The sequence below is a fragment of the Asparagus officinalis genome, chromosome 5, assembly GCF_001876935.1.
Source record: "Asparagus officinalis chromosome 5, Aspof.V1, whole genome shotgun sequence".
Classification (NCBI taxonomy): Eukaryota; Viridiplantae; Streptophyta; class Magnoliopsida; order Asparagales; family Asparagaceae; genus Asparagus; species Asparagus officinalis.
In genome coordinates, this window is record NC_033798.1 from 10,732,589 (window position 1) to 10,756,840 (window position 24,252).

Sequence of the window (24,252 nt, forward strand, 5' to 3'; positions counted from 1 at the left end):
CTTCCCTTATTCAAACACTATACATACTGAGTTTTCCTTCACATTTGACGTAAAATTGCATACATTAATCAAGCAGAAGAAAGGAGCAGGTCTCCAAGAGAAGCAGATTTGCATTCGTGGATATGAGCACAGATATCCTTGCCCTCGAGATATTTCTCTGCCTTCGCAACAATTGCCGGGCCATATTGAAAGACCAACTGCTTGCACTGTATGAATTATTGTCCAAGTTAATTAATAGACAAGACGAGACACCATGAGAGGAAAGTTAAAAGAAATCATATTATTACAAATGCTTAATCGCAGGTATACACTTCGTGTGCTCGGAGAATATAGCCACTTACGGGCCTCTTAAGTATCTTATTAACATTTACGCCCTCGGGTTCAGCCGCTTAATCCTTTTTTGCTTAATTAACAGTGGAATATTTGGCCTCGTTTTACTCCAAGCATGTAGGTAACCACATTGATTCTGAACTTCTCATTCAATCTCCGTGTCTCTATGATTACTCTCTGGTTATTTCATGCCTTTCCTATCATCAACATGTGGTTTGTTTTTCTCCTTGTTGCTAACAAAATAATGCTAAGTGCAGTCAAACAGTTTGAAGGGATAAGTGTGGCTTTATTCTCATAGTACAAGGGATGCATCTGCAATTAAACTCTATTTTGAAATAAACTTATATGGCAACTATGAGCCCATAGGAAATAGAACTTGTTAGCTAACTCCTATCATTTTGAGACAAGCCGTAAACAATCTAAATAGTATTGTTATAATGAGAAGCTCCGTAGTTCAAAAGCAAGATAGTTCAAATTTCAATTAGTTTGAGACTGTCCGCAACACTAAAATATAGCCTTAGGTGAACATGCAGGTTTCTGTGCAAAAAGAAACACTAACCTCCTGCACAAAGTCCTGCAGCTTGCTGCATCCCTTCATAAGTGTCTCTATTATCTCAAGCTGAGCAATTTTCACATAAAAAAAGGAAAAAAAAGTTAGCCAAGGGCAATCTACATATTTTTTTACAGAACATTTATCTGAGCGCACAGCAAAAAACTGAATAAGAGCGTAATTCTTCAAAGTGAAAAAGGATAAACAATTATCACATATCAAAGACAAGAGTCAATTTGAGAATAGTAAAACTTGATTTTAGAAGATATAAGAAATGGGAAATATTGTCATCAGGCATCAAAAGACATATTATGGGAAGATCAAGTAGGAAAGCGCAAGTATATTATGTTCTCTTTCAATTCAAAGGTAAATTTTATGTTCGTAACCAGCTTTGTACTTGTGATCTCTCAAACTAAAGCAAACATTTGATGGATGAAAAGAACCATTTGATGGATAATACGATAAATTTCCAAATATGTAAATTTTGGGTTTTTTATATTTGTATAACTACCACCTACAAATATTAGTAGTAGCAAAATTACCCCAAAATCATCAAATTTGCAACCAACAAAAATAAACCCAAAACAAATCAACTTTTTTGGATACATTGAATACAAATTTGTCTATTTTGTAGATATTCTTATATTTCTATATTACAAAAAAATTGTTGACTTTTCGATTGTGGGGGTATTTTTTCCACAGTTGATGATTGAGGGTAGTTTTGCAAATACTATGATTTGGGCGGTAGTTTCGTTTCCGATGATTTAAGGCTTTATATGTACAAAGTACCCATAAGCTTTTATCTACAGAAGTCTTGTGACATTATGAACAAAAGAGCAGAACGAGTCATGCGTAAAGGTAAACTCTTTTTGTAGTGTGATAGGTGGGAACATGCTTAATGTTAATTCATAAAAAAACTGTATGCTGCTATCCTATGTATGCACAAACATATATGTATGTATGTTTAGCATATATACAGGCAAGACCGGTATCTGTATTGGTGCAACATATAGATCCTTGGCAATATATTCCATATACCAGGTTTGAATTTTGTACAATGATTTGATAAGAGGTTTTGAAAATAAAGAGGACTCCTCATGAAAGTGAAAACTGATCGTAGTTGTTTAACATCTCTTTTACTACACTGAAGCTCAGAGGCTGTTGTAAGAGAAATTTTGTGCCGAAATCTAAACTCACGCGATTGTATCTTATTCTTAATCCATTTGATGGGGTGGGATTTGAACTTGGGATTCACGGGTACCATGTTAACGGTCTCTTCCGCTATACCAAAACTCCAAATGTAGGACTGGCAGAACAGTTGATGGATCTTGGGGAACGTTTTGGATGGTCGGCGGTCGACCGCGAGATCGTGGCGGTCGACCGCGTTCGTGCACGGGGCCTCACTGTGCCTCTGGATCTTTGGCGGTCGACCGTGATGGTCGACCGTGTTTTCTGTCGACCGCCACGGTCGACCGCCGAAGCGGTTGGGGCTGAATCTGGGTTCCAGACCTGTTTCGTTTTGGATTGTTATAAATACCTAAGGGGGTGTTTCTAGGGTTTGGTGTGTAAGGGCTTTGAGCTGAAATAGAGGGGTTTTGTTGGGCTTCTATTGTAGGAGCATTTGGAGAGATCAAGTATGATTTGAAGATGGTTTTTTGTGAGATTTGTAACTCTAGTTGTATCCCCTTGATTTCTATTAGTGAAAACTCCCCCTTCCTTTCCCCGTGGACGTAGGCATCTCGCCGAACCACGTTAAAACTGGTGTATCTTGTTTGTGGCATTGATTTGGTGTGTTTGCTCTTCTCTCTCGGCTATTTGGTATTGGATCTCGGCATTAGGGGTTTCCCCAACACCAAAGTTATGACGAGAGTTGAGGTTAGAGTTTTATATAATATAACAATAGTAAAGCATTGAAAAATAATGGTAAATCCACCTGTGTATCAGGCATATGCAGTTTGTTAAGAACTTCTGCAACAACATGATGGCAAAGAGTGCAAGCATCGCTACGCTTAGGTAGACTGACTGGTACCATCTTCCCACATAGATTCACCTTTTCACGGAACAGCTCTGGCTGTGTTGTAGAAATCTCCGTGAAGAACAAAGGTGCAAAATAGTCCACCATCAAAGCACACTGCCATAGAAATGTGATAAATTATTGGGAAAAATGCTTCCAGCCCCCAAAAGCCAAGTGAACGTGTTTCCGACCCCCAAGACTTGGTCAATAGGTGTTTTACCCCTAAAAATAAAGATTTTGTTCTCTGAGCCCCCAAAACACAAAACCCAAGACATTAAAACATGTGAAGACCATAATACCATTCTCTCTCTCTTTCTTTTTTTATTAAAATATGATGATGATTATTTTATTATTTCTCTCTCTCTCTCTCTCTCTCTCTCTCTCTCTTTATCATGATGTACCAAGAGGATCTTTAGATAGGTAACCCTAACAATTAAACCCGTAACCTTAACAATTAAACTCGTAACCTTAACAATTAAACCCGTAATCTTAACAACAAATCCGTAACCTACACAATAAATCCACAACCTTAACAACAAACCCTTAACCTTAACAACCAACCCGTAACCTTAACAATCAACCCGTAACTTTAACAACCTCCCAATACAAACAACCAAAATAATAAAATACGAAAATAATAAAATAATCCTCATCAATCATTTCAACTATCCTCTTGGTACATCATGATAAAGAGAGAGAGAAAACAAAAATAATAAAATAATCCCCATCATATTTTAATAAAAAAAGAAAGAGAGAGAGAGAGGATTCATAACCTTAACAACAAACCCTTAACCTTAACAACCAACCCGTAACCTTAACAATCAACTCGTAACTTTAACAACCTTCCAATACAAACAACCAAAATAATAAAAAACGAAAATAATAAAATAATCATCATCAATCATTTCAACTATCCTCTTGGTACATCATGATAAAGAGAGAGAAAAAACAAAAATAATAAAATAATCCTCCATCATATTTTAATAAAAAAAAGAAAGAGAGAGAGAAGGGTATTATGGTCTTCACATGTTTTAATGTCTTGGGTTTTGTGTTTTGGGGGCTCAGAGAACAGATTCTTTATTTTTAGGGGTAAAACACCCATTGACCAAGTCCTGGGGGTGGGAAGCATGTTCACTTGGCTTTTGGGGGCTGGAAGCATTTTTCCCTAAATTATTTCCTAATATAAATTGCATAACTTCAGCAAATAATTAAGTAGCTTTATCCAAGCATAAAAAATAAGAGGGGTACCTCATGTTTGAAGTCATGAAGGCGGGAGCAAGCTTGATGCAGCGTGCTGATAATATCAGACTTCGTCTCGTTTTTGCTAAAAAATTCGACGACTTGTGCTGCATATTCCTGGCATAGCGACCACATTTGCTCATTTCTTGCGATGGCCTTAGGAACTTCATTTTTACTTTGTATCTGGTGGTCCACCAATGTAGCTGGAAATATAAAAATTGGCCATAAGGTTCCACACAAATAAAAAATTGTGTACTCTATGAAAGGAACCGCCATTGACACCGAAATGGCTTTTTCGAAGTTTAACAAAAATATGGGGTTATCCGGCCCATGTATTTGCAGAGATCAGATGTCGTCTCCATTCAGTATAATTTGACGTTCCAAAATCTTAAGTTTATCATTCCCTACTCGAGCATTGGAACCTGCCATTTTGACATTCAACTTAATTTTGTTGAGTTCGTGATGACTCAAATCATTTGGAAGCAGGATTGGGTTTAGACTCTAATTAGGATTAGTTATACTATCCTAATTAGGATTGGATTGAAAGAATTAATTGAATTAGAAAATCCAATTAGGATTCAAGTTAGAGTTCTAATAGGATTGAGCAAAATCAATCTCTAAATATATTGTATCAATCCATGGGTTAGAAAACAATAAGAAAAAAGAGAGATCTATATTCCACCATTGTTAGGAGTGTGTAGTTTCAACCTCTTGTAATCTCTTCACAAAAGAAATAAGATCTCCCCTCTTCTCCCCGTAGACGTACACGGATCATCTTGATCGCGTGGAACCACATTAAATCTTATTGTTTATTGTTTGTCTTGATTGCTTAGTAGATTTGGGGTTTCTTGATTGTTTAAGTTTTATCTTCCGCGGCTTGCATACTCCAACTACAATTGGTATCAGAGATACTATGATGACCAAGACGACAGTGACCAAGTTCGAAGTGGAGAAATTTGATGGCAAGTTAAATTTTCTCTTGTGGAAGATGCGCGTCACGACGTTACTCGTGAATGAAGGGGTCCATTGATCCCTAGACGGTTTTGAGAAGATGCCATCCACTTTGGATGAAGATGAGTGGAAAGACAGGGATGTCCGTATAAAGGCTACGATTATCCTGTGCTTGTCAGATGAAGTGCTCTACAATGTTATGAACGAGAGCACGACTGCGGCTATGAGCTGTAAGTTGGAAAGGTTGTATATGACGAAGAGTTTGTCAAATAAACTCTTCAAGAAGAAACAACTCTATGAACTTCGGATGAAGGAAGGTACGCCTATTCTACAACACTTGAACATCATCAATAGGATTATTGGCGATTTGTTGGCTCTTGAGGTGAAGCTAGAAGAAGAAGACCAAGCTCTTCTGTTGTTGTGTTCGCTTCCACCCAGTTACAATCACTTGGCGACTACCATCATGTATAGGAAGGAGACTTTGGAGTTGAAGGATGTCATCTCGGTGCTTCAGAATAATAAACTCATCAGGAAGACGGACACCAAGGAGGAATCTTCAAGTCTAGTGGATAATGTAAAGAAAGGGAAGTCGAAGGGCAAGGAGCCGATTAAGGCTCAAGGAAATTCTAGTCCTGTCATCTATTTTTGGTGCAAACGATCAAGTCACTTTAAGAAGGGTTGCAAGTCGTACAAGGAGTACTTGAAGAAACAGGATGTCGGAACTGATAGTACTAAGGGTAATGATAATCATGCTGGTGTCGTAGAAAATCTCTATGATGTACTGACTACAGAGTCAAGTACGGACAATTATACAGATGATTGGTTACTTGATTCAGGTGCACATATCACATGTGCCCAAGGAGGGAGTGGTTCAGCACTTACAAGCCTATTTCTGAAGGATCAGTTCTCATGGGAAACGATGCAGTGTGTCAGATTGTTGGTATTGGGAATGTCAGGATGAAGATGCACGATGGTTAGGAAAGGATTCTCTCCAATGTTCGGTATGTTCCAGACTTAAAGAAAAATATTCTTTCACTGGGAGCTCTTGAGGCTCAAGGGTGCAAGTTTAGTGGTGAAGGTGGAGCTATCACAGTCTTCAGGGGCGCTCTTGTTGTTTTGAAAGGAGAGCGCACGAGGAACGTGTACAGACTGGTAGGCAGCGTCATTAAGGGCGAGGGATCAGCCGCAACAGAGAAGACTGATCGATCGAGACTTTGGCACATGCGTCTAGGACACATGAGTGAAAGGGGCCTACAAGTACTCTATGGCAAGGGCATGCTTTCAGGAATAACTCAATGCAAACTTGACTTTTGTAAGTATTGTGTTATGGAGAAGCAGCGTAGATTATCTTTCTCTACTTCACAATATAAGTCCAAGGGGTTGCTAGATCTTGTCCACATTAATGTGTGGGGGCCATTGGGGGTGTGAGGTATTATGTTAACTTCATTGATGATTTCTCCAGAAAGCTTTGGGTCTATTTCTTAAGGCAGAAGTTTGAGGTTTTTCAGAAGTTCAAGGAGTGGAAGGCGTTGGTGGAAAATCAAAAGGGGCTAAAATTAAAAATCTTGAGGTCAGATAATGGGGGAAAGTATACCTCTGGGGAATTCAAAGAGTACTTGACTGATGAAGGCATCCAACATCAGTTAAGTGTTCTAGGACAACCAGAACAAAACTGATTAGTTGAACACATGAATCAGCCACTGATGGAAAGAGCTCGCAGTCTCTTGCTACAAGCAGACATATTCAAAGGTTTTTGGATAGAAGCGGTAAATCATGCGTGTTATTTGATTAACAGGTCACCATCTATAGCCGTTGATCTTCAGATCCTAGAGGAGATATGGCAAGGAGAATCAGTGGACTGCTTGACTTTACGCATATTTGGTTGTCTAGCGTATAGTCTTGTAGATAGTCAAAAAAAACAAGCTAGAGTCCAAGTCGAGACAGTGTATCTTCAGAGGATTCACTTCTAGAGTCAAAGGGTACCAGTTATGGGATCCTGAGACTCACAATGCCTTTACCAGTAAAGATGTGGTATTTGATGAAGATGCTATCATGCGGGCAGATTCAAAGACAAAAGACAAGACGCAAGGTGGAGCTCCAAATGCTTCTACAGATTCTCGGGTACAGGAGGTGGAGTTTTCGGGAAGCCCTGCAAGTCCTAGTAGGCCTACCGATGAGACCCCAACCGGCGATGGAGACAGAGATACTACACAGGAGGAGGAGCCAATAGCGTTGAGATGCTCGAGCCGTACAGTGGTGTCACCTACTAGAAATGGTTGGGAAGACGATGATCACATATTTTTTGCTTTAGTCATAGAAGCTGGAGACCCATGTAGCTATAGAGAGGCCGTTGAAGTAGATGATCATGACGATGGATTACAGCCATAGAGCAGGAGATGGAGTCTTTGGAGAAGAATTAGACGTGGGTTCTAGTTAATCTTCCAAGAGACTCAAAGGCAATTGGTTGCAAGTGGATCTTTTGAAAGAAAGATGGTGAGCAATTCAAGGTAAGGTTGGTTGCCAAGGTATATGCTCAGAAGGAAGGAGTGGACTACAATGAGATTTTTTTCCCGTAGTCAAACATACGTCTATTTGTTTGTTGTTGGCTATTGTTGCACAATATGATTTGGAGTTGGAGCATATGGATGTTAAAATATCATTTCTACATGGAGAATTGGAGGAGCAAATTTACATGAAGTAGCCTAAGGGATATCTCCACGAAGGTGAAGAGGACAAGGTTTGTCTTCTTAAGAGGTCTTTGTACAAGCTCAAACAATCTCTGAGGCAGTGGTACACGTGCTTTGACTCATTCATGATCAAGTCCGGCTTCAAACGATGTGAGTATGATGATTATGTCTACTACAGGCAGACTGTGCATCCAACATATTTGCTGTTATATGTGGATGATATGCTGATAGCTGCAAAGGAAAGGGCACATATTGAGGAAGTCAAATAGTTGCTGAAGATGGAGTTCGACATGAAGGATATGGGAGCAGCCAGGAAGATCTTAGGTATGGAGATCTCACAAGACAGGGTTTTTGGTAAACTTTGGCTATCCTAAGAGAATTATATTCTCAATGTGTTGAAAAGGTTCAACATAGATGAAGCACGATCAGTTTCTACTCCTTTAGCCGGTCACTTCAAATTATCCTCAGAGCAGTGTCCACAAATAATTGAGGAGCATGAAAAGATGTCTCAGATACCATATGCGAGTGTGGTGGGATCGCTGATGTATGCTATGGTTTGCGCTAGGTCTGACTTAGCCTATGTAGTAAGTTCAGTATGTTGATTCATGTCAAATCTAGGAAATCAACATTGGGAGGCGATGAAGTGGGTTCTGCATTATCTACGAGGGACTGCAAAGGTGGACCTATTGTTTCAGTCTTTGGAGGATAAGGGGTCCAAGAAACTACAGGGATACGTCGATACAAATTACGCAGGTGACCTTGATTAGTAGAGGTCAACGACGGGGTATGTATTCATAGTTTCTAACTATGCCATTAGTTGGAAGGCTGAGTTACAAGAAACTGTGGCTCTTTCGGCTCTTTCAGCTCTTTCGACGACTGAGGCGAAGTACATAGCTGCAGTTGAGACATCGAAGGAAGCTCTGTGGATGCGGGGTCTAGTCAGGATGTTTGATATCATGCTGGATTTAGTACCTATTCATTATGACAGTCAGAGTGTGATTCATCTTGTAAAGGATTACAGGTATTACAAGTGGACGAAGCACATTGATATCAGGTATCACAAGATCCGAGAGTGGATTGACAGGGGAAAAAGTGATCGAATTGGTGAAGATTAGTACAAAGAAGAATCCGACGGATATGATAAAAAATACCATTCCAGTGGAGAAGTTCAAAGCATCTTTGGACTTCATCCACGTTCTTCAGAAATAACTTTGGAGAAATACTCTTGGGAGAGAGTTGTATAAAGTGGGGGTTGATTTTGGAAAATCTTCGCGAAGGATTGATTCAACATGATGTGAGTCAAGGTGGAGATTGTTGAGTTCGTGATGACTCAAATCAGTTGAGAAGAAGGATTGGGTTTGGACTCTAATTAGGATTAGTTATACTATACTAATTAGGATTGGATTGAAGGAATTAATTGAATTAGGAAATCCAATTAGGATTCAAGTTAGAGTTCTAATGGGATTGAGCAAAATCATTCTCTATATATATTGTATCAATTCATGGGTTTAACAAAAAGAAAAAGAAAAAAGAGAGATCTATATTCCACCATTGTTAGGGGGTGTGTAGTTTCAACCTCTTATAATCTCTTCTCAAAATAAATAAGATCTTCCACCTTCTCCCCGTGGACGTACACAAATCATCTTGATCGTGTGAAATCACGTTAAATCTTGTTGTTTGTTGTTTGTCTTCATTGCTTGATAGATTTGGGGTTTCTTGATTTTTTAAGTTTTATCTTCTGCAGCTTGCATACTCCAACAGATTTTACATCATTTCCCGCGCATTATTATTCTTATGTTGGCATTTGGGCACGAAACCTCTTCTCTATCTTCACTGTTATGTGTATCACCACAATGTGAATGTGGGGGCCCACGAACCACGTGAATGGCTAAGGAGCTGGAAAATTACACGCGAGAGAGCTCGAAAATTACACGCGAGTGGGGGCCACAAGTGATCACGCAGAGATTAAAGAAGCGTGAAGAGATTTGTGTTGGGACCACAGGCAAGTGTGAACGCGTTTTCAATCATGAGATATCAGCGTGCGTGGGGGTCAGGCTATATATAGGAACAGTTTTGTTCCTAGGGTTTCTGTGTAAGAAGAATTCATGTGCAAAAGTGAGGGGGAAAACCGCAGACAGTTGGTTTTTGTTTTGGCAGCGCATGCAAGCGAGAGTAGAGAGAGATTTTGCTGCAGATGCATATTTGGCGACACAAGAGCAGAAAGAGCAGACCCAGATTTGGCGGTGCAGATTTTGAGCAGTCCCTTTTGAGGGTTTAGAGCATCCCTTTGAGAGAGTATTTGTGTGAGGGATCTGAGAGTTTGTGTGAGGGTTTAAATTGTGAGATTGTAAACCCTAGTTGTATTCTCTCCCTCTAATAGTAGATCTCCCCCCTCCTTGCCCTATGGACGTAGGCAATTTGCCGAACCACGTAAAATTTGTGTTCTTGCTGCGATTTGTATAGCTTGTAGGTTCCTTCGACAAGTCAGGTCTAGAACTGATGAGAGGAAGAGCTGATATCTCACTTTGTTGAGATATTTTGCTTTCGGTTCTTGTTTCCTTTGTGAAACATGGATTCCGTTGTGATCTAATCTCTTGTTGTGCACCTTGCGCACAAGAGGTGCTGCCGAAATTTCCGCTGCGCACAACACACAATTCATGTACACTTCACATAGCTGCACCACTATAGCTACAAGTTCACTTAAATCATTCTTAGTTTTTGAACTGATCATGAGGTCACAGATTGCAGTGTATACTTTATCTTTACAATAATAATGCAAAAACTTTGGAGGTTTTCAAGTTGCAATTGAATGGTGCATCTCATTGCTCCTGTATCAAAACATCTTAAAATGATAAGTTCAGTCAAATTAGTAAAATTTCAACAAAAGTTCTCTAATAAAGGTATTGCTTATGAGAGTATGAATCGTTATATGCTCAGGTGAATGTGATTAATTTGCATTTATAGTGACTGAAATGTTTCTTGGGTATGTCAAAGTAACTATCCGATGAAACTCTGAAACAGCATATAATGCAATTAATTCACACGTATACTTGTTAATTTAAGTATGGAATCAGAACGCTAACCACGATTCTCTAGCCAAAAGCCCACAAAGAATAGAGCGCACCGATAAAAACGCAAAGACACTTGTCAAATAAATAATAAATAATGCCCACCAAATAATAGCTTGTGTCGAGAAAAACAATTAAAATTTTTTTAAGCCTTTTTAATACAACTTAATTAGAGGTTCTGCTGCAGAAGAACTCCTCTAGAAAGCATATATGTGGGATACTTAAGGATTATGTCATAATCATGACTAGTGTGTGTTGCGCGCAGCGGAAATTTCGGCAGCACTTCGGCAGCACAACAAGAGAGTCAGGTCGCAATAGGAATTCTCGTTTCACAAATGAAACAAGAACTTAAGCAAAATTACTCAACAAAGTGGGATATCAGCTCTTCCTCTCATCAGTTCTAGGACTGACTTGTCGAGGGAACCTAAATAAGCTATTACAAATCACACAAATAGCGAGACAACTAATTTTACGTGGTTTGGTAAATTGCCTACGTCCACGGGGAGAGGATGAGGAGATTCCACTAAATCAAGGAGAGTATAAAAGGTTACAATCTCACAAAACTCACAAACTAACCCTCAACCAAGGCTCACAACTTACTCACAATATCTCCTTCTCACAATGCTCAAAAGTCTCTCTAATCTCTAATTATAACTCTCCTATCTTTTGATGATTGATTCTAATCTCCATATATATAGAAAAACTAAAACCAAAACAGACTATTCTAATCTCCATATATATAGAAAAACTAAAACCAAAACAGACTAGGAATCCTAAAACCAAAAATAAAACAAATTAGAAAAACTAAAACCAAAACAGACTAGGAATCCTAAAACCAAAAATAAAACAAATTAGGAATCCTAATAACTGCATGTTACCAAAATAGATTAGGAATCATAATAACCTCATGTTACCAAAATAGATTAGGAATATTGCTATCCAACAATTCTCCATCTCGGCGAAGTATTCCCAAAACTGAGCCGACACCAACATGAGCACCAATGCGTCGTCTCACCAAATTCGGCTGCACCAATGTGGTTGCCTACGTACCCCCTCTCCCAAGGGATCAAGCCGGTCGTAGTTCATCCAAATGGCCGTCAACGGCCTCTATAATCACGAATGTGCAACAAGTTTCGACAATGATCAAACTTGTTGCTTGGAACCACCTTAGTGAGTATATCCGCCGGATTATCCTTCGTGTGGACTTTCACAATCTCCACATCGCCATCTTCAAGAACATCTCGAATGAAATGATAACGAACGTCAATATACTTCGTCCTCGCATGAAAAACTTGATTCTTCACCAAATAGATAGCACTCATGCTATCACAATGAATATTGACGGACCGCTGCGATATACTAAGTTCCTCCAAAAGTCCTCGAAGCCAAATAGCTTCCTTCATAGCCTCCGTAATCGCCATATACTCTGCCTCCGTCGTAGACAAAGCCACCATTGACTGTAAGGTGCATCTCCAATATACCGACGTGCGGGTCAAAGTAAACACATACCCCGTCGTAGACCGATGCTTATCCAAATCCCCAGCATAATCCGAATCAATATAACCAATGCATAATTGACCACCTGTAGTGTCCTGCTCATAAACTAAATCAACATTGAGCGTACCTCGAATGTACCTCAAAATCCATCTCACGGCGTCCCAATGACCCACTCCTGGATCGTGTATGTATCTCGAAACCATGCTCACCGCCTGTGATAAGTCTGGCCTCGTACATACCATCGCATACATCAAGCTCCCAACCGCGCTCGCATATGGAGTCTTCGACATCAACTCTCAATGTTTAACTGACTTCGGTGAAAGGTCAGCTGAAAGCTTCAAATGGACTCCCAATGGTACACTAACTGGCTTCGTATCCATACTAACATGAAATCGCTGTAGAACCTTCTTCAAATAAGCCATCTGTGTCAAACAAATTCTGCCCTTTTTCTTGTCTCTGTCGATCTTTATCCCTAAAATGCGCTTCGCCTCACTCAAATCCTTCATCTCAAACTCCTTTGAAAGCTGTGCCTTCAACTCATCTATAGCATATCTGAAAATAGAGGCAACCAACATGTCATCGATATAAAGCAACAAATAAATGTACGCACCTTCCTTCAACTTATAAAAATATACGCAAGGATCAAACCGGCTCCGAGTGTACGAATGACCAATCATAAAACCATCGAATTGCCTATACCACTGTCAAGGAGACTGCTTCAAACCGTATAGCGATTTTTTCAATCTGCAAACTAGTTTTTCCTTCCCTATAGTTCGGAATCCTAATGATTGAGTCATATATATTTCTTCATCAAGATCACCATGAAGAAATATCGTCTTCACATTCAATTTATCTAACTCTAAACCATACTATGCCACCAAAGCTAGCAAAATCCGAATCGACGACTGCTTCACCACCAGAGAGAAAACCTAATTATAGTCAATACCTTCCTCCTGTGCATAGCCCTTCACAACCAACCTATCTTTGAACCTCAATGGAGTGCCCTTAATGCCCTCCTTCTTTGTGTATACCCATTTGCAACCAATCGCCTTCCGTCTCTTTGGAAGCTCGACAAGCTCCCATGTATCGTTCTTATGAAGAGAATCCATCTCCTCCTGCATAGCTACCTATTACGAATTAGCCTCCGAACTCTGCTCGGCCTCTCTGAATGTAGTAGGCACCATCTCATCGATACTCTTCACTGGAAGTGCATACACAACTGTGTCGGCATACCATGTTGGCATCCGCATGTCTCTCCTCTGTCTCTGAACCATAATAGAATCCTGAACCTGAGCCATCGATCCCTGATCCTGCACATCAGTACCCGTATCATCTGTGTCACCGTCGTGCTCTCCTGGCGTTATCTCAGTCGGCACTCTAATGGATATTATACCATCTGGATAATGTGGAGCTGCATCGATCTCTACCACCTGTGATATTTTCTCTATCGGGTCGCTCTCCACTTGATGAGAGCTGGGAAGCTTCAAGATAGAAGCCTCATCAAACGTGACGTCTCTACTCAGCACAATCTTCCTATCAACTGGATCTCAAAGTTTGTATCCCTTGACACCGCGCTTGAATCCTACAAATATGGCTTTCCTAGCTCGAGGTTCCAATTTATCTGTTCTCATATGATAAAATGCAGGGCACCCGAATACCTTGAGCTGGTCATAATCTCATGATGGCTCTCCCGACCACATCTCCATAGGGGTCTTCCCCTCAATCGCAGATGACGGCAACCTATTAATGAGGTGACTCGCATATGTAAGTGCCTCAGCCCAAAAGATCTTCTCCAAATCACTCTGCGACAATAAACATTGGACCTTCTCCAGTAAAGACCAATTTAGCCTCTCTGCCACCCTATTCTTCTACGGTGTATGACTAACCATGAAGTGCCTCTCTATACCCTCATCTTGACATAGCTGCAGAAAGGGGTCTGAAATATATTCACCATCATTATCGGATCGTAACGTCTTGATCTTTCTCACAGTCTGCAGTTCCAATGTCTTCTTCCACTCCACAAATAAATCTAGGACTTCATTCTTATATTTCATTGTGTACACCCAACAACGCGTAGAATAGTCATCAATGAATGTGATGAACCAATATCGACCACCAAGTGATGTAGTCTTGGTGGGACCCCAAACGTCTGTATGCACGTAGTCCAGGATGCCCCTCGTCCTATGAATAGTCGTCTCAAACTTCACCTTTGTCTTCTTGCCAAGAACACAGTGCTCACAAAATTCCACTTTACTACTCTTGGCTCTCTTCAATAGCCCCTGTTTGCACAGCGCCTGCAGTGACTTCTTGCATGTGTGCTCTAACCTATAATGCCAAAACCTACTCATGTCCGCCTCTGAAATAGCCGAAGCAATCTGGCCAATCTCGGTACTCCCCTTCAGATAATATAAGTTTCGACTATGGACTCCCTTCATCACCACCAAAGATCCCTTAGTAACCTTTGCTACAGCGTCTTCAAAGATCACATTGAATCCTTTTGCCTCCAAAGCTCCAATTGAGATAAGATTTTTCTTCAGCTGAGAAACAAATCTCACATCTTTCAATTCACGGACTACTCCATCGTGCATCCGAATCTGCACGGTACCTATCCCACAAATACCACAGGATTGATCATTTCTCATGACAACAACACCCCCCATCGAGTCTGTCGAATAATACAAACCGATCTCGCCTAGGGGTCATATGATAAGTAGCAGCGGAATCAAACATCCAATCTGATGCATCCAAGTGGTTCATCTCCGGAGTAATCAATAGAGAAAAGCTCGAATCATCGGAATCATCGCCTTTCGCAACGTTCACCTCATTGGCCTTTGGGCCCTTTTTCTTGCTATTCTCCTTCTCCTTGAGGTTCGGGCAATCTCTCTTCCAATGTCTCTGCTCCTTATAGAATGCACATTGGTTCTTTGCTAATTGGTGGTGGCTTCTTTACTTTGACCTCCCTCTATTACCACCTTTCGGATATGGGCTTCTACCTCTCGTCGACAAAGCATCGCCTGAAATACTAGCATAGGAAGTCTCCTTGTCTTTCCTCCTTAAATCATAATTTGTCAATACATTAGTAACTTCACTATAGCTGATAGAAGATTTTTCGTTCAACAAAGTGAGCACAAATGTGTCATACTCCTCATCCGGTAAGGAGCCCAATAAGATAATAGCATTGTATTCATCCGAAATCTTCTCATTAACATTCGCCAAGTCCGACAATAACTTCGTATAGTTGTTCACATGAGCCGCAAGCGAGGTGCTTCTGGACATCTGAAATCTGAATAACCTACACAGTAAATGCAACTTGTTCTCAACACTCTTCGTAAGGTACTTATTATTGAGAATTTTCCACATCTTCATCACAAATGTCATCTCAATCACATCATACTTCAGCTCCTGTTCTAAACAGGACCTGATCACCACACAAGCGTTCCTATTCATCTTTTCCCATACCGCCTCTTCATATTTTGGTGGTCTTTCATGGACCATGATGGTCTCCTTCAAGTTCTGAGCATTGAACGCATCCTGTACGTTGCTCATCCATAAACCAAAGTTGATTTTACCGTCATACTTCACCACACTAATTTTGGTGTTCTGAAAACCAACTTGAACTGTACTCGGCATCGACTTGCTACTTTCACCTTCTTCTCCCATTACAAACTAACTCCAAGTTGTAGAGAAAGAATCAAACTTTGATAGAAATTAAGAATTACCCAACTAAACCCTAGATCGGATTCTAAAGAGATCTCATATCCACACGAGGAAAGCGAAATCTCCAACGACAACTCCTAATGCTATCTCCACTGAAGCCTAGAACTCCAAGAACCAAGCTTCACATAAAAATCTTCCTCCACCTAATTACAAAACCCTAGATCTAAATCTGGGCTCTGATACCACTTGTTGCGCGCAGCGAAAATTTCGACAGCACTTTGACAGCATAACAAGAGAGTCAGGTCATAATAGGAATTCTTGTTTCACAAAGGAAACAAGAACCTTAAGCAAAATATCCCAACAAAGTGGGATATCAGCTCTTTCTCTCATCAGTTCTAGGACTGACTTGTCGAGGAAACCTAAATAAGCTATTACAAATCACACAAATAGCGAGACAATCAATTTTACATAGTTAGGCAAATTGCCTACATCCACGGGAAGAGGATGTGGAGATTTCACTAAATCAAGAAGAGCACAAAGGGTTACAATCTCACAAAACTCACAAACAAATACTCAACCAAAGCTCTCAACTTGCTCACAATATCTTCCTCTCATAATGCTCAAAAGTCTCTCTAATCTCTGATTACAACTCTCCTATCTTTTGATGATTGATTCTAATCTCCATATATATATAGAAAAACTAAAACTAAAACAGACTAGGAATCCTAAAACCAAAAACAAAACAAATTAGGAATCCTAATAACCTCATGTTACCAAAATAGATAAGGAATCCTAATAATCTCATGTTACCAAAATACATTAGGAATACTGATATCCAACAGTGTGCACCCCGTGCAAAGCATGACTCCTTATTTTTTTAAGCACTGCATTTGGAGCTTGTCTCCCTCTAAGTTTTAACATATTTAATTTAATTATTGTATGCTTAAAATTAGAAATCATATCTACTCCTCTATACTTAAAGAATGATCCAAATTTTAATACATTTGATTCATATTTACTCCTTTATACTTAAAGAATGATCCAAGATTTAATACATTTGATTTGTTTTACCGTTTATGACACAGTGAATTACTGTAACATAAATAATAGCTTTAAGCAGTATGGATGAGCATATTTGATTTACAGTTTATGCCACAGTAAACTACTGTAGCACGACTAGTACATCGAGTGCAGATGACCAGATTTGATCTGTTGTTCATACCACAGTATTTACTGTGACATTTACTGTACCTTAAACAATAATTCTTTGGATTCTCCGTTAAGTATAGAGGAGTAGATGTAGATAACAAGGCATGAGTACATGACTCACAAGATAATGTAGCAGCGATGATTTTAATGTTAATATACAAAGAAAGAGCTGTTGAGACTTAGCCTAGAAAACAAACAGATGCAAGGTTACATGACGCCGTGATAATTTTCCTGAAGAAAAACAACGAGAAAGGGCTATAAATGTGATTGACATAACAAAAAAAAAAAAAAAGTTCTTCACTCGCTAATAAAAAATAAGGGCCGGTCCTGTGGTACGTGACCTTGTATGCTCGAGTGTGGTATGTTACAAACGTGCATTGTGTACTTCCTGGGATAAAACACACTCCGTAGCGAAGTGGAAGTAGGACAAATAGAGGCCGCAGCATGCTTGCTTGTAAGAAAGGAAGTACTATCTCAAGACATATAAGTAAGGAAAAGAGACAAACTCGTTATGTCCGAGGTCACCAGGCTTCTCGCATCTGCATTTGCGCAGACGATGGCCGTTACAACGAGAATCATACATCTTTCCCTCAGATCCATATCGCCCCAAGCCTTGTGTAAAACCTATAAGCATCATTGTAGCACATTAGGGTAATATATATAATAACACAAACATCCTAAATTAATTACGCGCAGAATTACTCAACTATACTCGACCAATTCCCCAATATTAGAGGCATAAGGTGGGCGAATACGTAGTGGCTACCATGGATTTTCTCAAAAATAGGATAGCGGATACCACCGTGTATATATCGCATCGGTCTTCATCAGTACAAGGCTTGGCTTACGAAGGATGGGGCTATTAGTAAGCTTGCAATGTGAAGCAAATAAAGATGCATATCGGCTCGTCGTGTACGTGCAACAATGAGAGCATATATACTTATCATAACTTGTAGACCATTAGCTCCTCCGATTCTCATAATTCGTTTCGAAGTACGTATTCCCTCCGGTTGCTGTTTCTATTCTTGATTATTGGAGGGACTAATTTGAAAATAAGTTAAAAATTTAGGGACCTAATAGCAATTTTCATGATTCGAGGAACTTATTCAAGATAACCGAAGGCCCCGTTTGGCAAAGGGTTAAGGAAGAGGGGTTAAAAAGAAGGATTAATGTACTTAGCCCATTCAATAATCTGAAGGACTAAAATTATTAATTAACCCGTTAAATAAGTTTTATTTTAGTCATTGTGATCAGTTTTATTGTTTGGGAATAATAATGATTTTGACTATTTTTTTTATAATTAGAATGATTAACTCTTAATCCTTCTAAATAGGAGTATTAGTAAACCCCTCATTTTGAGGGGTTAACTCATTTTAATCCTTCTAGAAGGGTTAGCTTAACCCTTCTATATTTTTTATGTTTGACAAATTATAAATGGTTAACTCACTTTAACCCTTGTATAGATTTTTTTATGTTTGACAGGTTAAAAATGGGTTAAGTCTCCTTAACCCAATCACTTAACCCTTTGTCAAACGGTACCTAAGAGTTCATCGGGATCCATACTATATATCTAGCTCAAATGGACAATATGAGCTCAGCAATTAATTCTACAAATAAACTAACCATGTGGAGTGATGAGCTCAGGAGCTATTGAGAAGATTTGACAAGGAGACAAGATTTGAGAAGGTAAGTTACCTTGGGATGAGGACGTGAAGTGGGGAGAGGAGATGAGGTTATGAGAGGAGAGTTGAGAGAAATGGAGTTGACGTGAGAGGGGGAGAGGAGGTGAGTTTATGAGAGGAGATCGAGTTGAGAGAAATGGGGTTACCTAATTGGGATGAGGACGTGAGTGGGGGAGAGGAGATGAGGTTATGAGATCAGGAGAGATGAGGACGTGAGAGGGGGAGAGGAGATGAGGTTATGAGAGGAGAGATGAGAGAAATGGAGTTACCTTGGGATGAGGACGTGAGTGGGGGAGAGGAGATGAGGTTATTATGAGAGGCAAATGGAGGTCGTTGGCAATCTCCTCCCCGCGCTCTCTCTCTCTCTCAGGTCGTAGCTTGTTGGATATTTTCTCTGATAGTTTATGAATGAATGAATGAATTATGAGTTGGTTGTTGTAGTGTCAGCTTGCGTTCCATTGCCTGGCAAGGAAGAGATGTGTTGTTAAATTATGCCGCCGGATCACGTTAGTGAAACAAAAAAATAACGGAATATGATGGTACGTCGACAGCAGGGTTCGAACCTGCGCGGGCGTAGCCCAACAGATTTCAAGTCTGTCTCCTTAACCACTCGGACATATCGACGGTTGTTTTTGCCTAGGAAAATAAAATTAAATATTCTAAACTCTTACCATGAATGGTTTTCCTACACGAAAATATCTAGTTCTTAAAAAACCGCTACAAAATTTTTATTTTTCATAGAACCACCATGAACATATTAATATTTTATAAAGTTCCACCAAGTCATAATTTAAATCAGTATTTTGTTAAATAATAGTATAAAATAACATAAATGCGCATCATGACACAATTTTAGAGAGGATGAGTGGGGCCGGTATTATGAGAGAATTAAAACTTTTTTGAGAGAGTAAACACAGTTTTAGATATAAATAATGTGTTCTTTTTTATAATGAGGCGACCGGGAATCGAACCAAAGATAGTGGGAACCATATTGGAACCTCCCAACCATCTGGGTCATCAATGATGCTCAAGTATTTTGTTGATTTGAGAAAATATAATAATAGATTCGTGGGTTCCATCATGATGGTATTTTAGGGATTTAGCATGTTATTTAGTTTAATATGATATGAATGCAAAATTATAATTTGGCGGCACTTTGTTATGGATGCATATTTTCATGGTGGTTCTATGAAAATAAAAAAAAATTTGTGGTGGTTGTCAGGTGCTGCAACTCAGGGGCATTGAATCGGCTGAGTGCAGGTTCAGTTTTGAAGCACATGGACTGATATGCAAACTGATACACAAATAGTTGGACTTAAAAGCAAAAGGAAGAGAACATAAAAGATCACATTGTAAATAAGATAGTTACAATCAACTGTATGTAACTAATTGTCCATATTCTGTTACATTTTGTTACAAGTTAGTTCGGCACTGCTGTGCACGTGCACGAACTTAGCTCTCAATTACAGGATGTATAAATACAGTGTTGTACAAAGGAAACGATATGAAATGAATAATAAGTTCTCTTCCTCTATTGATACATCTTTTTCTCTGTCTCATATCTCTATCTCTCTCTCTTCTTTCTTCAATTTCTCTTCTGATTCTTCTTCTTGAGATCCGCCATGGCCAGGAATAGCAGCTCCAAAGGCAATCGAGGTACTCGTGCCTCACAATTGGTATCAGAGCATTTAGGAGCGGGAATTGCTGATGAAGGATTCTTGGGCAACAATGAGGAAACAATGGTTGAAGAAATGATTACGTACGAAAGATTTCTCAGAGTGGAGGATGCAATTCAACAACAAAAAGCAATTCTTCAACAACAAGGCTCTATCAACCATCAAACATCTACGAGATTGGAGCAAAGTTGGATGGGTTAGCTTTTCAGATGGAAATCGTAATCCAAGAACTCAAGAACTCAAAGGGGTCTAGCCAAGGAATCTTGGGATCAGGACCTAGGGAGGATCGTAGAATTCAAGGTTCAGGATCACAGGATGACAGAGAGATTTCTAGGTAAAGAGTTCAAGAATCCAGCAAGAAAAGCTTTGATCAAGGACACAACTTCCAGGATCAAAGAGAATATGTTTTCCAAGAGGATTTTCAACCAACTCACAGCTTTGGTAATCTCCCAACTCAGAAGAACTCGTTCTTTAACAACCAAAAACTAGTTCAACCAAAGTCTTTGCGCTTGGATTTTCCTTCCTTTTCTGGAATTGAAGATGTAATATCATGGCTAGATCAGACTGAACACATCTTTTATTATTATGATATTCAGACTCATGAATGGGTCAAGGTTTGTTCGTTCTATTTGAGGAATGAAGCTCTACAATGGTATAGGTGGTTTGCTAGGAACATCGAGAATTTTGACCATTCAGATGTTTTTAAAGAAGAATTAATTACTAGGTTTGGTCCAAATGAACTCTCACGACCATATGATGCTTTCTCTTCTTTAAGGCAAACCACTACAATTAGAGATTATTTGGGAAAATTTGAACAAGCTTCAGGCCTATTGGATGATCAACCTTCTAGGAGACACATTTTTGAAAAATTTATTGGAGGTCTTAAAGAAGAATTGAGGTATGAAGTGGCGGCTGCAAGACCTAGTTCTTTGAAGGGAGCTGTCTCTTTGGCTAAATTGTTTAAAGAAAAACAAAAAAATGACAGGAAGTCTAAAGGTAATCGGAATGTATACAATCAAGGAGGACACACAGTCAACACACACCACCTTGTACCTGTTAAAGAAAATCTTCATCCAACTACCCAGTTCAAGAAAATGTCTCCTGAGGAAATACAACGAAGGAGAAGTCAAAATTTGTGTTTCACCTGTGATGAAAAGTTGCATAGGGGACACAATTGTAAAGGAAATCAACTTTATATATTAGAAGGGGTCATAGATGAATAGTTGGAAGAAAATGAAGAGGATTCTGGTGCAGTAGGGGAAAGAATTATGGCTGATGAAAGGGATGGAAATTTGATTCAAGGAGCTCCTTCTATATCAGTTCAGGCATTAAATGGGATCAGTGCTGCTCATACTATAAGAGTGATGGGTCATTATAAGAATCAAGCTGTCAGTATCCTTATAGATTCTGGGTCTACTCATAATTTTATCAATGATAAGTTAGTGAAGAGGCTGGGGTTGAATGTAGTAGAATCTAAGGAGTTCAATGTTCTGGTGGCCAATGGTGAGTTGATTAGAGGAGCTGGAATCTGTCAGAGAGTCATGTTGGATTGCCAAGGAGTGCAAATACTGACTAATTTACTGGTTATGCCAATGGGAGGAAGCCAAATTGTATTAGGGGCAGACTGGATGAGAACCTTGGAGGATATTACCTTGAACTTTAAGAAACTACAGGTCACCTTTATCAGTGAAGGAGTAAAAAGAACTTTACAGGGAATAATTCCTGATAAGCTGCAGTTAGTTAATGAAAAGACTATTGACAAGTCTTTTAGAGAGCAAGAGGAAGGATTTCTGATTCAATTATGCAGTGTGACTCTACAGGAGCCTGGGAAACTGGATGTTACTGGAGATTTACCTAGTGATATGCAGCAGTTAATACAAGAGTTTCAAGGTGTATTTCAAGAATTACCTCAACTACCACCTCAGAGAGACATAGACCACAGAATTCCTTTGGAAGAGGGAACTAAACCAGTTTGCATTCGACCATACAGACATGCTCATTTTTTGAAAGATGAAATTGAGAAACAAGTGGAGGAAATGCTGGACAAAGGAATCATAAGAACCAGCAACAGTCCATTCTCTTCTCCAGTGGTGATGGTTAAGAAAAATGATTGGAGTTGGAGGATGTGCATTGACTACAGAACTCTCAACAAATCTACAATTAAGAACAAGTTTCCTATTCCTATGATTGATGAGTTGTTAGATGAGTTGAATGGTGCAAATTTTTTCACTAAACTGGATTTGAAATCAGGTTATCATCAAATTAGAATGTATGAAGGGGACATACCAAAGACTGCATTCAGAACACACAGTGGACACTTTGGGTTTATGGTTATGCCTTTTGGTCTCACAAATGCCCCTTCAACCTTTCAAGCACTCATGAACACTGTATTTAAGGAGTTATTGAGGAAATCTGTCTTAGTCTTCTTTGATGATATTCTGGTGTATAGTAAAGAATGGAATGAGCATTTGGTGCACTTGAGACAAGTATTCCAGATTCTGAAGACTCATCAGTTAGTGGCTAAGCTCTCTAAATGCAGCTTTGGACAGCAACAAGTAGAATATCTAGGGCACATTGTATCACAGGAAGGGGTCAATGTGGATCCTAACAAAATTAAGTCTATTATTGAATGGCCTGTGCCAAAACCCCTGAAGGGACTGAGAGGTTTTCTTGGATTGGCAGGGTACTACAGGAAATTTATTAGAGGGTTTGGTATGATGGCCAGACCATTGACACAACTCTTGAAGAAAGGAGCCTTTGTGTGGAATACTAGTGCTGAGGAAGCCTTCAGTGAATTGAAAAAAGCACTCACAACACCACCAGTCCTAGCTCTACCAGATTTTAGTCAAACATTTGTAATTGAATGTGATGCCTCTGGCTATGGAATTGGGGCAGTATTAATGCAACAGGACAGACCCATTTCTTATTTTAGTTTGGCCTTGAAAGGAAGCAACACTGCATTGTCCACATATGAGAGAGAACTTTTGGCCATTATCCTTTATACTAAGAAATGACAGCAATATCTTTTGGGCAGGTCTTTTGTAATCAGGACTGACCACCATAGCCTCAAATACCTGCTGGAGCAAAGGATTCATACTGGGATACAAAATAAATGGCTTGCCAAGTTGCATGGGTTTGATTATAGAGTTGAATACAAGCCTGGGAAATTAAATAGAGCAGCAGATGGATTATCCAGAATTACTGAAAATGAAGAGGAAAAGCCAGACTGTTCTGTACATGTTTCAGCTGTGACAACACTTAGTAATGATTGGTTGAAGGATATTCAACTCATGTATTCTACAGACCAATTCTTCCAAGACTTGGATGCAAAGATGTCTCAGGGAAAGCTGGATACTGACAAGTACTGTAAGAAACAGGGAATGTATTTTTACAAAGGCAGACTTTTAATAAGTCCCACTACTCATAACATCAAAAACTCTTTATTAAGTGAGCACCATGACAGTCCCATGGCAGGACATTCTGGGATCACTAGGACCTTGCATAGACTAAGAAGAGCTTTCTATTGGAAGGGGATTAAAAAAGATGTACAGCATTATATACAATCTTGTGACACATGCCAGAGAGCAAAAGGTGAGAATGTAGCCTCTCCAGGGCTGTTACAACCTTTACCTGTGCCTAATTATGTGTGGGAGGACATATCCATGGATTTCATCACACACTTGCCAACAAGT

The 24,252-nt window shown here is 39.5% G+C and overlaps 1 protein-coding gene and 1 non-coding gene across 2 annotated transcripts; both read right to left on the bottom strand.

The window, feature by feature from the left end:
- LOC109843876 lies at positions 37–17,792 on the bottom strand. The gene is made up of 5 exons (XM_020412837.1): positions 17,709–17,792; positions 4,143–4,336; positions 2,814–3,011; positions 890–949; positions 37–206 (listed from the first exon to the last, which is right to left on the bottom strand). The coding sequence occupies exons 1-5, from the start codon at positions 17,779–17,781 to the stop codon at positions 69–71; spliced, it is 663 nt and encodes a 220-aa protein (XP_020268426.1). The 5' UTR covers positions 17,782–17,792; the 3' UTR covers positions 37–68.
- TRNAS-UGA lies at positions 19,427–19,508 on the bottom strand. The gene has a single exon. It is a non-coding gene; the product is annotated as a tRNA-Ser (tRNA).

Bases quoted from the DNA above. Each gene is read 5' to 3' on its own strand.
- LOC109843876 (XM_020412837.1), bottom strand. From the start codon at position 17,781: ATGATTCTCGTTGTAACGGCCATCGTCTGCGCAAATGCAGATGCGAGA. The intron at 4,337-17,708 runs GTTTGTCTCTTT...TTATATTTCCAG, and splicing joins GGTGACCTCGGACATAACGA to CTACATTGGTGGACCACCAG. The intron at 3,012-4,142 runs GTACCCCTCTTA...TTTCTATGGCAG, and splicing joins TTCATGACTTCAAACATGAG to TGTGCTTTGATGGTGGACTA.